Source organism: Ascaphus truei, chromosome 2 (assembly GCF_040206685.1).
Source record: "Ascaphus truei isolate aAscTru1 chromosome 2, aAscTru1.hap1, whole genome shotgun sequence".
NCBI classification, from domain to species: domain Eukaryota; kingdom Metazoa; phylum Chordata; class Amphibia; order Anura; family Ascaphidae; genus Ascaphus; species Ascaphus truei.
The window spans coordinates 99,696,263-99,714,238 of NC_134484.1; the positions used below are offsets into that span (position 1 = coordinate 99,696,263).

General features: G+C 39.0%; 1 protein-coding gene across 3 annotated transcripts in view; it reads right to left on the reverse strand.

The window, feature by feature from the left end:
* Positions 1-16,318, reverse strand: part of C2H8orf34 (chromosome 2 C8orf34 homolog) — a 464,168-nt gene extending 447,850 nt beyond the window's left edge. For all 3 annotated transcript variants that reach the window (XM_075583770.1, XM_075583769.1, XM_075583766.1), the window contains exon 1: positions 15,865-16,318. In XM_075583770.1, the coding sequence (XP_075439885.1) occupies positions 15,865-15,933 (69 nt within the window). In that variant the 5' untranslated portion in view covers positions 15,934-16,318. The remainder of the gene's footprint in view (positions 1-15,864) is intronic.
* Between the last annotated feature and the right edge of the window lie 1,658 nt (positions 16,319-17,976).

Consider the following 17,976-nt stretch of genomic DNA (forward strand, 5'->3'; position numbering starts at 1 on the left):
CAGCTTGGTAAAGAAGGAAACAAAACCGTGCAACCAGAACACATCAGCATTTGTGTAAGGGATTCACTTAACTCTGATAAGGGATATCAGAGCACAATCAGCGGTAACTGCCAATGACTTGAGCAGCAGTTACCGTCAGCCCAGTTCTAATATCCCTTATCAGAGTTTTGTGAATTGCCCCATTGATTGGTAGAGCCAATCTATTCCTTATCTTAAATCAACAGGAACACGTTATAGCTTTTAACACGTAGAAATGCATTGCAGCCATCTGTAAAGAATAGGCATGTAAAACATCATTTGATAATAGTAAAAAACCCAAAATTATAAATGGATATCTGAATAAATAATAGTTAGAAGTTACGAACATTGATAAAGTAAAGAAAATATGTATTGTGCCACTCTGAATATAGCATTCAAATCCAATAAGGAAAACAAATCAACAACAATAATTATAAAACAAATACATTCAATTACATTTCCTTTTGCTAGATAATAAATCTTTACCAACCCATAAAATTATAACAATTCACTAAACTTGCACATATAGATTAAAGGAAATAATAGTTTCCAATTTGTCCAGCCAGACTGTGGTATACGAGACAACAATAATTTTGATATTAAACGTTAATTTAATTTATTCAATCATGCTGACATTTTGGTGATGAAACTTCTGATGAAGGTGAATTTATCACAAACATGCTTGCAATAATTTGATCTCCATTATGGGACATTATGATACAGTTAATACCCTGTGGACATTATAGGACGAGACTAAAAAAAGATTTCAAGACCCACATTTATAAAACAAGAAGCACAAATAAATCCAATAGCTTGGTGAGGGATCACTTCCACAAATCTTTAATGCAACCATGACATATTAACCATATATAAACATACACACACACACACACACCTGATACCGGTAGTAGTGTGCTTACATTGCAGCTGTATCTGTATATCTGAATCTTCTACGAAGTTAATAAATTAATAAAGTTAATAAAATGTCATAACAATGTATTACTCTAATCTAATCACGTAATGGAACTACATTTGTAAGCCATAGCAAAAAAGTAGTGAGAAGTGTGTAAAAAGAATAAGCAAAATAAATATGATAACACTGAAGTATATAGGACATATGGCAGAATCTGCAGAAATGGTATGTTCTGAATTGGTAGACATAAAATCAATAAAAAATGCAGGATGTGCTGGACCAATGAAAGCCAAAACACAACTTGCAGAGAGAAGAGAATGAAAGCAGCATCAGGAGCATAACAAAACCAATAGCAACAAGATTCCAAACGCAACAATAGCATCAGATCTCCACCAACCAATCCCACATTACCACTCAGCAGCAGCAGGTTGTTAAAGCTATGAAAGAAAACATTACAACTTTCCCATTGAAATCAAAAGCTAAAAGATTCCTATTACATAAATAGTACAGAAATATAGCCCATTCCATGGGCATGACCGGTGTAATATATAGTCAGTATACAGTATACTGTATGACATTTAACTACGTCAACACATCCACTAATTCCTGTGTAAAATCTTTGACATTCCGAGTTGCAATGTGATCTCGTGCGTTGTTACTATGACTATTGATACGGGCTACATGTGCATGTACAGTACCATATGTAGGTATTAAATACATTATTTATTTCTATAAAAGTATAGCCTGAAGTAGAAAATATTGTCTCCTCTTATATGTAATGGCCAGCCATCACCTACATACACAAAAGCGATAGCTACCTTTCTATGGATATATTTCAACATCCCCATTAGAGATGTTTATGTATAAATGTAATGTGAAATGACATTGTCATGCTCCCGTATTAATTCATTCTGCTTCATTTTTAAAAGTACTTTCTTTGTTGAGGCTCACTGATGTATGTTCAGTTTACTCTTCAGTAAATATACTTATTTATCATAAGAACAATACTAAGACATTTTTGTTGAAGCATGCAGCATTTACTCACAGTTCGGTCACTTTACTATGAAATGGAAAACAATTCTATCAAAATAATTTGTGGTTTTACAGTAGATAGTCAAAGGAAAACCTTCACAATCAGAAATGTGATGTAATAAGCGTTGTTATTTTTCATACTGTAAACATTTCGAGTTTTCCACCATTTCCTTTCCATAATAAACCGTCAATAAAACATGAACCCCTTATTTGCATGCTCATCTTATAGTGTAGCTTTGTTTTGTCTTTCTATTCAGTCACAAAGTGAATACAACATACTGTAGACGCACTTCAAAGCAACACACAGACAGGAATGTGAAATGTACCAGGATTTAAAATACAAACTGATCATGTAACCTACAAGTTACCCTATAAAGAATAACAATCTCGAATCAAGTTTCTGCAATCAGTCATTTCACTCAAGGAGAATGCACTCAACGGGAGGTTCTCTGTGGGATTTCCTGTCAGTCACAACTAGACATTGCAAAACTGTTTGAGAGCTTGTGCTCTCTTATTTCACAGAAACAATGGCATGGGAGTAGAAAATGTATCTGTAGCTGTATATTCATGTAAAATGTATTCCACAGATCTCCTTCATAACAAGGAAATTACAATATTGCCCCATCACTATCATTACCTATTACCTACTGGCCTATTCCAATCTCATCAGCACAGGAGGAATACTTGTAGATAGGATGCTGAACAGTAATCAGTAATAAAAAAAATGGACAAGATGTTCTTGGATATGACGTGTGGAAATCTGTTGCTTTCTGTATGAAAAATGAAATCTCATTTAGTCCCTAAAAACAACCCTGCATCAAACGTGCTACACGACAGTATGAATCTTGTTTACTGCTGTATATTTGTGAAACCGACACAATCTGCAGGATCTATGCATCTTTTTAATTGTTTTTTTGTCAACCAAAAGAGAATGCTGCTCCAGCAAGTCTTGTGTTACTAGTGCAAAACATCCTCACACATTAATAAAAGTGAAACAGCTGAGAATACTATGTAACATGAAAAATAACACCTATATGTGTGAAGGAACTTTACGTAAAAGGATTGCACCAAAATAAAATAGTGTCTATTTCACATGAAATTAAAAGCAAGGCAGTTACTATCATTGCTGAAGAGAGACTGCCTCACAAAACCATTACATTCTGCAAGATAATAAGCTAATATAATATTGCCTTTTGTATGTATAGCCCATACTCCCCCAATCTCAGATCAGGTCCCCTAAGGTGTTCTGGGGTCTGGCTAGATGTCTCTGTGTGGTGCATACCTGCTGGTAACAGGAGGGCCTGAGTCTCCCGCGATGACATGGGGGACAACAGGAACAGGTTACTGGGGTGAATGCCTTCGTTATCGTTCAATGGTGCAGCGCCTCCATCTGTAGTAAGACCCAGGGATGCGGCGTGGAATCCCTACCACAGAAATCCCCCTCCCAGGGATAGAGAGATTCCAGTCTCATACAAGGATTATCTTTAAAGCAGCAGTCTCTTTATTCTCTTGGGCAGCAGCAGCAGCCGACAGGTACAGTGATGCACAGTCCACTACTGTTCTCCCTTGTGATGGTCCCTGCCACCACTCTGGACCAAAGGGCATCCAGAGTGGGGCTAGCTCTTCCCTCACCCCCTAAGCAGGATGAGAGGTATTTGGTCTACCTCACTAACTATAGCTATAGCAGCTCTACTCATCAGCTGCTCACTCCTAACACTAACTCACTCAGACAGAACTCACAGCCAACTAAATAGGACGTGACATTGCTCTATGAAGCCTCCAGTAGGCACCGCCCCTGTGTCTCTTGATTGGACACAGGGTCACGTGACCTCCCTTCACTTACACAGCCCAGTGTCATAAGCAGGGAAAACACATGACAACTCCTGGCAATCTGCCCTTAGCAGAGTTTACACACAGGAGGAGGATAGAACTATAGCCCCATTTCTTACCAGGGCTACATATGTACACTAAACTATTTGCTTCCTCGCAGATATAATGTCTTATTTCAACATCTTCTCGACCAGTTGAGAAAATAATAGGAAGTCGAATTGGACTATATAAGATCTTGTGAGGGCATGTGTATTAAACCGCTCATTCTGTGACTTTATACAGTACGATTAAAAAAATGGTCTCAAGCGTCAACTCAATGTACTGTTGACAAATGTAGGAAAGCTTTCGACGTTGTAATGGAGTGGAGCTATGGAGCCTATAAGTAGCTTTTAAAGTAGGGTTGGGAGGTGTTTGAAAAAGGAGCAAGTATATGGAAGAGACACACAAAGGACACAAAGGGAAGCATATAGGAAAAAAAAGTCTGCATACTGTGGCTAGTTCATGGGATTTTCATAGCTGAAGCAGGTTCTTTTACTAATTGAATGGTTGAGATAAGGAAGGTGTATAGTACTTTGTATACTAATAACAGAACACAGCAACACATGACAATATGGAAATAAAGCAAGAAGAACATGGTTTCACATAATCATCTGGCACATGGTTGTGAAAACCACCAGACATGCTCACTATTTAGCAAAGACATAGCTTGATGGCCATAGGTAAAAGCAGAGGAACCCTATCAGTGTACGAATGACAGGTGGTTTTTTTTTTGTTGAGCTGATATATTTTCTTTTCAAAGAGGTGAAAGTGACATTTCTTCACAAAATCGTCGCTTAGCTTCTATTTGTCTTGTCTGTTCCTAAACACCAATTTGTATAAAATTATGTTTGAGCTAAACTTTTATTTTTAATTTAGAATACATTCAATTCAAACAAATCAAGCAGTTCAAATATATTCACAATTTTTATATTTTAGAAAATATGCCTATTAAATAAAAATACATATTGAAATACATGTAAATGTAATATTTAATATTTAGAAATGAGAAAAACAAACATTTAGCCCAGATCCACAAATGTGTACTAAGCCTTAGCAAGCCTTTACTTCCATTCATATGAACGGGTGTGAAGGTGTGCTAAATCCTAGCACCCTTTTGTACAGTAGATCTGGGCGTTAATGGTTTATCCTACCGTGTGTCAGCCAAAGTGGGCAATAGAGCTGTTTTCGGACAAAATTCCCCACTGACTTCAGAGGGGAATGCCAGCTGAAATTGGCCTCTTTGACTAATGTACAATAAGCCCCTTAATCTTTAAAATAATCCAAAACCGCACATTTTCATGGAAGCTAGTAAAGTTGAACATATTCAACAATTTCATCTGTTGTATAAATAAAAGAACAGTCTAAACTTTGGCAAAAATGGCCTTTTACATTTTTTTCTACAAATCTGACACAACAAATGGACTCTTACCACAATTTTCCATTTTCAGCCCAGTCCAACATGTGCATAAAAAGTTCTAGGTGTTTAAAAATGGATGTTTGCAGTAGAAGTGTTGGTCGGCCCAGATTTATGTGCTCATCCAAATATTTTGATGTTAAGATGCCCTGAGGAGGAACCTCATTAGCTATTGTTCCATTGTGTTCTAAACTAAATATATTTTATATTTTGTTCTTGTGCCATCCCCTATAATACGCTGCTGAATATGTTGGCACTATTAAATAAAAGATAATAATTTTAAAAAAATACAGTAAACCACAGTCCTCTCTGAAGGGACCTACAGAACACAATGCAAGTGGCATAAGGGTCACATTCAGAGGAGGGAAAGATGACCAGTGGAGTATCTCATGATCTCAATTTGGGACCAGTGCGCTTTAATATCTTTATTAGTGACATTAGTTATGAAACACTAGAGATAGTGACCACAAGGGGTCACTAAAGCCCCTTATCGCGGCACTCACATTATGTCAATAGATGTAGCAAATATAAAGCAGCAGTATAGTGACTGATACAAAAACCCTCTAATGGGGATAGACCACCATCAGGTTCCACGAGACCACTATACACTGATCAAAAAATAATAAACCTTTATTAACTGTAAAATACGACGATAAACGTGATAAAAATATATACAGTGTTGGTTATAATCCCCAGCGACAGGACGGAGGTAAATAGGTATGTATATGCACAACATATAAACAGTGTGGTGTCACGGGTACAGTGACCCACAATATTGATAAGGGAGCCAAAAGTAGGCAAACCCTTTAGTGGGTTAAATGTATGCTCACACATAGGAAGTAAACAAAACCTATTTGGCAGTAAAGCATATGATTGTAAACTATTGTTGTTACATAGCTCAGAAAGTACTGACAATCAAAAATAGGGGGAAAAGGAGGGTACCCACCACACAAACCCAATACAGTGGGGCAACGTACCGGTCAAATGCCAGTGTATCCTAATGGTATTAGAGGTAGTACAACCATGAATCAACAGTGGTACGAAGCGTAATATAGGTACTATGATGCCCCCAATTGGCTACACACTGGCAAGTATAAGGCAGAAATAGGTGCAATGATAATTATAGGATGAATGCACAATGACATGAGAGATCAACCTGGAAGGCTGGGATCCCGCTTTTAAAAGACCATATGACCTTAACACAGTGCTCGTTCCACATAGCAGAGTTCCAGTAACTCATTCGCCTGCCTTCTCCGTCTCGCCCACGTGACCGTCAGAGGAATGACGTCACTTCACCCCAGAAGAATTAGTGACATTACAAATGGTCTAGAAAGGAAAGCATGCCTTTTTGAAGATGACTAAAAGATCTGCAATAATGTTGACACTTCATAGGCACATGTGAGGGAGTAAAGGAGTTAACTCACTCCCTCTGCAAGAATAAGGAGACCACAACCTGGCTGTCCGGCCTGCTATTGTGTTTTAAATAAACTCCTGATTGAGCAGTGTTTACAGAGGCAGGAAGTCACTGCCTGTCAGTTGTTCCTGCACCAGCAAGAGATGAAGGTCACCCAGCACCAACCAACCAATCAACTAACCAAGCTACAGCCTGCAGGGACCCAGGCGTCTTCAAAACCCTGCATCACAGACAAGCCTACAACAACCAAGGAGTGCCTGGAGACAGCTGGGACTCTTGCTAGATACTAAGATAAAGACACTTATATTTTTCCAGACATACTGTATGTGATATGTTTAAAACTGGAAATAGCCTAACTACCCAGTTGGTCAGCAACTGTCATTCCTGTGTAGCTAGCCTCCCTAACGGGCAGTAGGTTTTTCTTTTATGGTTTGTGTTTTGCCTTAAAGGGACAGTGTGACCAATACCTTGTTGTGAATGTGGATAAATAAACCAACAAAGGGTTTGTTACAGCCTAAAATGCACTGTGTGGATTCCTAATTGATCTCAGCTACAGGGCTCTTTTCAGCTTAACTACAGGAAGTAAACAAAATGATTAATGATTTCAAATGTATTAGAGCAATAATAAAGCGTGGCAACTACAATTTAATGCCAACATGTGCAATATCATACACTTGGGTCATAAAAACCCAAAGGCAGAATACAGGATTATTGGCACTATAACTGGAGTCTTACAAAAGATAGCAAACTGGGAAGTATATGTGGGCCAAGTGCTTATCTGCCATCAAATTCTATGACTTGACAAGCTTGGTTACTGTATCTTTGTGGGTACCCAATGGGATAGTCCAAGCCTGTCTAGATCTTACATTTATATTATGAAAAAGTAAAAATGACATGCATTGTATTAAAAGTAAGTATATTGGCATATTGAACAACCAAAGTGATGACCTATGCCACTCAACCTAAAACAGTTAGTTGATTAAAAATTAAAGGGTTAAATTCAGGGTGCAAGTAGGAGATATTAGCAATAATACAATAAGACCCAAGGGGGTCCAAAAGAATCCTACGATAAGCACTCACTGTGGATATCAAAGTGGTGACCATATGTCCAAAAGGTATAAATAACCTTGATCACTATTAATGATTATGGGTTATTGACTTTACTAATACACAACCTCCTATATAGATCATGTAGGATTACTTATGTATATATTTCTTGCATTTTTAAACATTGGTATAAATAAAACTTTATTATTTTTCGTCCGTATCCTACATAATCTATATAGGAGGTTGTGTATTAGTGAAGTCTCTTACCCATAATCACTAATAGTGATCAAGGTTATTTATACCTTTAGGACTTGTATGGTCACCACTTATATCCACAGGGAGTGCTTATCGTAGGATTCTTTTGGGACCCCCTTGGGTCTTATTGTATTATGTTGGCATATTGAGCAGTTAGTCAAAAAACATATGTCCCTGTCAATACAAATGTGCTGTCAGAGCATATGGCTGAAAAGGTAATTGTACTAGTTTTATACCACAATCAGGTGCTGCACAGAACAGAAATGTCTTAAAGTAAGAAAAACAATACATCTAATTAAGATAATCTACATAGTATGTCAGGCAAGATATACAAGTGCACAGATATACTGTACAACAAAATACAAAAAGGCCCAGTGCTACATCTAACTTAACATTTTATAGTTAAATGCGTATCTGTTTATAAGCACGGGTCATTTAGTTCAATCTTATGAGGGCTTTTGCAGGTGCAGCAGTGTTAGGACCTACAGATGGGCCATACCATGAAGTGGCTGCAGGCTTAAAATACTGTAGCCAAAGAATTGAACTAAATTACCATTTTTTATAAGAAGATATTCAGATAAGAATTTTTACTATATATTATGTCAAGTTAGATTTAGCACCTGGCATTTTTGTCTTTTGTTGTATACATGTCACAATTCTAGTAGCACTCTTTTTGACACAATATACAGTAAATGATGTGGTGGGTTTGAGTTCTGAGTTTACATGGGCGGTATGTAATTGTGTACCGATTAACGATAAAGCTTGGCCCCCTGCAGACGCACTTACCAGAACTCCCTCCTACTGTCTCTGTACGTTTTCCCTACCTACCAATTAGACTGTAAGCTCCTCGGAGCAGGGACTCCTCTTCCTTAATGTCTAAAGCACTTATTCCCATGATCTGTTATTTATATTATCTGTTATTTATTTGATTACCACATGTATTACTGCTGTGAAGCGCTATGTACATTAATGGCGCTATATAAATAAAGACATACAATACAATACAATACCTATGTCAGATGAAAAAAAATGATAAATATTAAAGTCTTTGAGGGTTAAAGTGCAATAGTGCCAATCGGGACACTTTTCTACAGAAACTGTGACCTCAATGGGACTTTCCATGCAATAGTGCCCCAACTGGCATCATCACACTTTTGTCTGATTCAAAATACATAGGACATTCCGAATTTATAATTTATTACCTCTATGTAAGCTTTTATACCCACATCTGCCATTTTCCATATACTGTATGAGAGTATTTAGGGAACGCATCTCTACGAAAGTAAATACTGCCAGCATTCTAACTTTGATAACAAGAATAGAAGCTGAAGAAGTATCTCAGTGATACGGTCACTGCAGAGTGGTACTGTCACTGCCTTTGAAGTAAGTGAACATGTTTGAATCCCAGTGTCAGCTGTCCTGATTTTGGGAATCACACTTAATCACTCTGTGCCCTAGGCTACAGAATTAGATTGTACCTTCTGTAGGACAGGGAATCGTTGTCTGAAAATACCTATATAAAGCACCATTTTTTTGACAGGGCTATAAAATGAAATTCAATTATTAATAGTTACAGTAGGAGTCTATTATTGAAGTGAAACTTCTTTGTTGGGACCAAATCAGTTTTCTAGGAGATGGAAGTAGGTTATGGAAGTGACGTCTGTGCTGGCAGATGAGGCCAGCGGGTCGCGCATGCGCAGAAGCGGCCCTCAGAACACTTACCTCACCACCAGTTTGGTCGTCCACAGCAACCAGCACAAGCACTGAGGCCGGCGAATGCACACAGGAGGAGGAGAGTGGTGGTGCCGGCACATGTGCAGAGCCGGAAATTTACAGAGAGATCCGTCCCTCTCAACACATGCGCACAAGTTCTAGCCATAGCCAGCGCATGCACAGCAGCAGCTGCACGCATGCGCAGTAGCCATCGGCTCGGGGTATGTGTGCAGTAGCCGTCGGCTCGGGTCACATGCGCAGTAGCCGTCGGCTCGGCGGATAAGCGCAGTAGCTATTGGCTCACCGCACATGCGCAGTAGCTGTCGGCTCGGCGCACATGCACAGTAGAACGTCGGCTCGGCACACATTCGCAGTAGCCAGCAGCTCAGCGAGGATGCGCAGAAACCAGCTTAGCACGCATTTTTTCGCAGGTGCAACACTTGCACCCCCCTCCCACTTTGCAAATATAGACACACACACACGCAGAGAAACACACAGACCCACAGATATATAGAAGTGCAAATAGCTAAAACGGGATGTGTGCCGAGCACGCACGTTATTAATCAAACTTCTTTACGTTTTGTCACTGAAATTATGTTTTGATGTAAAAAATGTAAAAAAAATCACCATCACAAATACAATTTCTGTAGCTAAACACTGACAAAAGACAAAGAAGTTTCACTGAAAATGTGAGTGCTCGGCATGTACTACAGGAATGCACTGAGAAAGCTTGTAATGTGTTGTACACCCCTTAGACAGCCAGTGCTATTTCATTGACCTTAAAGGGTTGGACAGATTTCTGCACACATTTGTGTGACCTTAGAGAAATACTGTATCTTTCTCCCAATTGTAGTTCAATATCCTCTGTCAATGTATGTAAACATTGACGTTTATCAGATAACCAGACCACTGAGCACATGAACTATTATTCTCTTCTAGTAAATACTTCAAGGAGTCCCTAATTATACAAAAGACAACTGGATTTAAATGAAATGCTTAATTGGGTTTGACAGAGCAAGTTTCAGCCAAGCTACACATGATACAATATATAGTCAATGATTTCCAAACTCAGGCATGATGTCTGTAAAGAGCAGACTGAAGAAGGTAACAGATTGGAGTTGATATACAAGCACAGGTAGCATGTGGGCATAATGTATGTGGTCTACATGCTGCAAATCAAAACACAGAATTAGCAAAGAAGAAAAAACAATAAATGTAATAGTTTTCCTGTGATGCTATTATTTTGCACTAATAAAGCATCAGTATTTTAGGAGAGATACTTTGACAAATAGCCCAGTGAGTACTTAAGGATTAACCTTGAACGCTGATTGACTAATTTCACAGCATGCAATTCTTTCCCATTCACCAAGTTGGCAAAATGACATTTTTAAAACCATTTTGCCTCTATTAAATCAACATGAATTACCCTGCTAGGTCAGATATATGAATAGAGGACCTGCATTAATAGTCAGGGGTTTGCAACTTAAAGTTATTACTAAGAAGAAAAGTACCTGGATAATTATGGTTATGCTGCTCTACTGCCAGCTACAAGCAAATTACCTGTTTCATTGGGAGTTTTATAACTACAATATTTGGATATAACATTGTTTGCATACATATGCTACTCACTGATTCAAGAAAAAAGCATCCAGTGGCGAGAAAAAGATTGTGAACCCCAATGATAATTTACAGAAATGCCATAGTTTTTCCATGATAACCTTCTTCAATCAAAACCAGTCTTTTCTTAAATATCCAATAGGATTTATATTAATCATTTTCATGTATTTTGAAAGAAAATGATTTATGAATTAGACAAACAATGAGTAATTAAGAGTCAGGGTGTGTGCAAAAGTAAGTGAAACCCTGGTCTTATCAGCTAAATTAAAGGGGATAATTAGATTCAGATTATTAAATAATTAGGTAGATCTTCAGGGGTGAGTTTGGGAGGCCCCACCCTATATAAAGAACAGAAACATTGTGAGTTTGGTCTTCACCATACAGGTACTGTATGTGGAAACAAATCATGACACAATAAAAAAAAAATCTCTGAAGAGCTCACAAAAGAAAGAAGTTATTGATGCTCATCAGTCTAGAATGGGTTACAAAACCATTTCTAAAGATTTGGTGCGCCACCAACTCACTGTCAGACAGATAGTCTACAAATGGACAAAGTTCAAGCCCACAGTCACTCTACCCATGAGCAGTTGTCCTATCAATATCTCTTGAACAAATCGGCAAATCATCCAAGAAGTCACAAAGAACCCCAGAGTAACATCCAAGGATCTGCACTCACCTTGGCTAATGTGAGCTAGTGTTCATGACTCAACTATCAGAAAAAAATGAACAAGAATGGTGAACATGGAAGGATAGCCAGGAGGAAACCAATGCTCTCTAAAAAGAACATTGCTCCCCATCTGTTCACCAAAGAGCACATAAATGATCCACAAGACTTCTGGAACAATGTTCTCTGAACAGACAAGTCAAAGGTAGAACATTTTGGCCTCAATGAGAAATGTTATGTTTGGCGAAAACCAAACACTGCGTTCAAAGAGAAGAACCTCATCCCAACTGATAAGCATGGTGGTGGAAGTGTGATGCTTTGGGGCTGCTTTGCTGCCTCAAGACATGGACAGCTTGCCATCATTGATACAACCATGAATTCTGCATTGTATCAGAAGATTCTAGATGGGAATGTCAGGCCATCCTGACATGTGAGTTGAAACAAAAGTGGGTCATGTAGCAAGACAATGATCCTAACCATACAAGCAGATCTACAAAACAATAGCTGCAGAAGAAGAAATTCCATGTTTTTAGAATGGCCAAGTCAAAGTCCGGACCTAAACAGCATCGCAATATTGTGGCAGGACATGAAGTGAGCTATCCATGCAAGGAAGCCCTCAAATGTCACTGAGTTTAAGCAGTTCTGTAAGGAGGAATGGACCAAAATTCCATACAAACCGATGTGAGAGACTGACAAGCAATTACAGGAAACGCTTGGTTGAAGTCATGGATGCTGAAGGGGGTGCCACCAGGTTTTGAATCTTAAGGTTCACATACTTTTTCACACATGGATATTGAATGTTGAATCATTTGTTGATAAATAAATGTTGAAAAGGTATCATGTTGTTGCGTCATTTGTTTGATCATGTTACTTATCTATTATAGGACTTAGATTAAGATCTAATAACATTTGATGTTTTAAATATGTGAAAATTCTAAGGGGTTCACGACACTGTATGTACATTGTGTATCAATACTAGAGTGAAGTAGCTTGAGGTTCTTGTAATATTGAATGTGCAGTATTAACCAGGTTGTTATCGTATCACTGAAACTTTATTCTGAATAGATTTTAGCCTTATAATAGTGCTGCTTTATGTTTATTTATATTAAAGCCATATTCTTAAGAAGGGCTACAGGAAAACTGAAATGTTGATTTATAGTGTGATAATAAATATACCTTATTGAGTAAATTCGAGGTGCCCGCTCCTTTCTGTATTGATTATATCTTATGTATGCACACACATCTCAGGTATTTGTTGGAGATTCGATGCAGAAGAATTGCAAGTATTATCTTAAAAATAAGGAGTGCTCTAAAGTATTATATTCCAACAGTATTTTCAACCATGAGCATTAGTTTAATTGCTGATGAAACACTATTTAGTGGTTAAGGTGTTGGTTTTATACACGTTTGTAAGTTTCATGCTCAACTACATGCAATCACTCTGTCATTTTGGAAATAAATACTTTAGCACTCTAGACCATTGTTTTTCAACAGGGTTCCTTGGGTTCCTCCGACATCCCTAAAAGGTTATCAAGTCATTTGAAAATGGTACCAAATACAAAATAATTTACAATGCACCTTATCTCAGACGCGCTATTAGAGAGGGTTGGGGTTCCTTACAATGCATCTGATCACAGACGCGCTATTAGAGAGGGTTGAGGTTCCACAGAATTTTACAACATAATTATAGGGTTGCTTAACCAAAAAAAGGCTGGTAACCACTGATCTATACGTGTGCTCTTCAACGGCTTAATATTTATATAATTGTATTTTCTCCCTTCTGGAGACTGACATTCAGACTAAAGCACCAAAATGTGTATGCAGGATTCCGTCCTAGATGTTGCTTCATTAATGCCTTCTAAAATATTACTGAAAAGGAACCAGAATTAAAAAGATTGCTTGTTATGATAAGACATCCATCTAGAAAATACATCAGGCATTAAATACTGTGTGCAGCTTTTTACGACCATGGTGCATCTGAAATGACATTGCTGAGGAATTTCCTATCATGAAATGTCTTTGCGAGCTTCAACTTATGCTTTTCATTAAACTATTAATACTGTACATGCATTTTTACTGGAAAATATATATTTTTAAATCTGTATTCATAGTAGCATATACACGTCCCTATCATTTCTACACCTCTATTATTAAAATGTCTTAATCAGATTGATATTATGAATAATTTTGCTTTCTTGATTTATAAAGGCAGGAATTTGGCTGGGTATACTGTAAATTAAAGAAGCTTTGCTAATATTACACATTGATGGGATGGAAATGTGTCAATTCATCCACCACAAAACCTTATATGATCACAAAACAATACATATGATACAAAGTACTTGTATACAGTATACTTGAAGATTATCACAGTCCCTTCTTCTTAAAGAAAATACAATTAGAGTAGTCAAAATCTGCACACAATATTTTGGTAAAAGCTTAATAATGTGTTTGTGTCTCCACTCTCTGGCCATTTGGAAATGTGCTTTATATTACAACATACTGTAGAAGGGTCCACAATTCGTACTGCTCCTTTAAGTAATGAAAATGAAATATTGTAAAGGAATGTGCTGGTTAGGAGGTTTATCATCACAGTTGTCTGAAGACGTATATAAGTTAAATGTGGCTATTTGATATCAACAATTCTATTTCAATGGCATTGTCCTATCTTCCATTTGTAATGCTAATAACTCTATGGGTGTCGTTAAAGTACCAATTTTCCAGCAGAAGAGAAACGACAGTACAACAGATTTCCACATCGGAAAGACAATGGAATAAGTTCTAGTTTATTTAACAGGTGAAAATCTGAAGCAAAAGTTTGATACATGAGCCCTTGTGAGTCTGGGGGAATTAGTCACGTTTTTTCCTTTGCAAATCTATGATTGCGATGCTTCTGCAAGCCTTATTTTAATATAAAAGTAGCTTATTTTATCATAGTGATCTGAATACAAATGCCAAACTGAATTCTGCATTACAGTATCTTCCCATCAGTGCAGGGGAATGGTACTGTACACAGTAGACAGGACACTGTACTGCCCTCCCGCTGCCACTAGGAGCGCTGCCCTCACTCCTGAAATCAGCTCACCTGGGCGAAGCTCCCTCTCGCTATGGCAACAAACAGGACGCTTTGGAGTCAGCATTTTCATGCACACAGTAGCCCTTGCTGACACTAAACCGAAATCTGCTCCCCCGCTGGAGCATCCAGTTAATATTTACAAACCAGAATCCATGAAAAGCCTCATTCCCCTTAGCGGGGATGCTGACAGCATGCAGACTTCATGCCCAGGTTGCATTTTAATGATCACAAATAAAATCATATCATTCAAATGCTAGAAAGCCCCGGAAATTAGCATATTAGATGGCACTGTGCACACTTACGGATTTGTTGCATTTTCCGCCTCCAGCTCACACTGTACATTCATTAGCTCTGCCTTGAAGCACAGTTTGCACATATTAAAACGCTTTGCCAATATATCAAGAAATGGGCAGAAAAAACTACATTTCAATAGCAAAGTGGCCAACCAATAAAATGAGCATTTTTATCCAACTGTCAGTTGTTCTTTCCACAATCCCCTATAGCTTTACATTTATTTGATGGCACTTCTTGTCCAATCCTCACTACTATATATACACACACATCAATCCCTGTATCAATATAATACCAACCCCAGTAATATGCAGGAAGTAAAAGGAAATACCCCCCCCACCCCCCCTGTAGCATGCATTAAACATGTTAATATCGATCTACTGCATGTGCAGTATAACACCCCTGCCATGTGCTATTATTTTACCAGACACTTGCACATATCTCCTTGGATGAGTGTACATGGTTCTCAGGGGCTGCTCACAATACAACTTTAAAAATGATCACTGCCTTGTATATGCACATCATACACCACCAGCCTCACCTCAAACAGAGGTCCGATCTTGTTCATTTCCAGGTAAACCTGGATCCTGGTTTGCTGACGAGACGCCATCACTTAGGACCTCCAACCTAGCCCGATCTCCTCCCGAGCACCACACTCACAGGATCCCTCTACCACACACGCCTAGCCACCTCCGTTGGATACAGCACTGCAGAGGAGTGGCTCTCAAACTTCACACATGGAAAATGCTGTCACCAAGTGTATGGGGGGAAATGCTATTTTTTTTGCAATAAAAATCACATGAACTAATGATTCATTGTTTCAATCCTTTGTGAAAGAAGAGTTGCAATGAGGATGTAGAGGAAGGAAGAGTGCATGGTGTGTGTGTGTGTAAGGTAAACGACTGAACCCTCCTCTCCCCGCCTCCCTGTCTCTTATTGTATTGCTTGGTTACAAGAACAACAGCTCCTGCTCTCCCGGGTGCCTGAGAGCAGGAAAAGCCCCAGCAATGATTCCTTGCTGGACAACTTGAGCTGTAACGCAGTCCTTCTAAGTTAAGCAATCCCTGATTGGGTGCTCCCAGACAGCACAGTATTGTCAATTGAGCACTTCTTGCTGATTGGCTTGTGCATTACCTCCCTCTCTCTACCCGTTGGCTTTATCTGTAGGTAAGTAAGGTAATACACAACCAAAGGCTGCTTCTAAAAAGACACACTTATGAGACACTGCAATACAGGGAATTATTATAATGCAATAAGTGCAACAAACAAAATCAGACAGTAGAAAAGGAAATCCCTGCCCAATAGAGCTTACAATCTGTCAGTGGTGTTCAACATTTTTTTTTTGTTTAAGTTACACTATAATTATATTGTGAAATTTTGCGGAAACCCGACCCTCTGTAATAGCGCGTCTGAGATAAGAAGCATTGTAAGGAACCCCAACCCTCTCTAATAGCGAGTATGAGATGACATGCATTGTAAGGATTCCCAACCCTCCCTAATAGCGCGTCTGAGATCAGATGCATTGTAAGGAACCCCAACCCTCTCTAATAGGGCGTCTGAGATAAGATTCATTGTAAGGAACCCCAACCCTCTCTAATAGCGCGTCTGAGATCCGATGCATTGTAAGGATCCCCAACCCTCTCTAATAGCGCGTCTGAGATCAGATGCATTGTAAGGAACCCCAACCCTCTCTAATAGTGCGTCTGAGATCAAATGCATTGTAAGGAACCTCAACCCTCTCCTTTTTTTGGTTAAGGAAATCTATTATTATATTGTGAAATGCTGCAGAACCCCAACCCTCTTTAATAGCGCTTCTGAGATCAAATGCATTGTAAGGAACCCCAACCCTCTCTAATAGCCCGTCTGAGATCAGATGCATTGTAAGGAACCCCAAACCTCTCTAATAGTGCGTCTGAGATCAGATGCATTGTAAGGAACCCCAACCCTCTCTAAGAGCGCGTCTGACATCAGATGCATTGTAAGGAACCCCAACCCTCTCTAATATTGCGTCTGAGATCAGATGCATTGTAAATTCTTCTGTATTTGGTACAATTTTCAAATTACCTGAATATTGCCGGGAACCCTTTAGGGATGTCTGGGGAACTCAAGGGTTCCTAGGAACTCCAGTTGAAAAACACTGATGTTGATGTACATACAACCCTCTCTAATAGTGCATCTATGTGTAACGGGTTTCCCCCCCCCCCCCCCAATCGCAGATGTAGTGTGGGGGTGCAGGAAACATATAGTGTTACTCTAGGTATGGTGCATTACCTGTTGGCTCGCAGGAGGGCTGAGCTTCCGCCACGGGGATCCTGGGGCAACTATACTAGGGGTGTTCACTTACAACGATGCAGCGCCTCCACCTGCGATGGCTCCCACCAGAGGGAGAGTGGTTCCTCGCAGGACAACACAATAATTACATAGACAGCATGTAGATTAACTAATGACTTTACTAACATGCATAACAACTCATCACATTCATAATGACCTGTGTCCCTCTCACGAGGAGACACTAACCGCGACGTCTCGCAGGACGCTTCCCCAACACCAGGTGATCCCACCCAGTGTCCAAAGAACCCCACCCAATGTCCTGCACTCTTGCAGAGAGAGTCAATGGGTGACTGCGCAGTCACTATTTAAGCTAAGGGCCCAG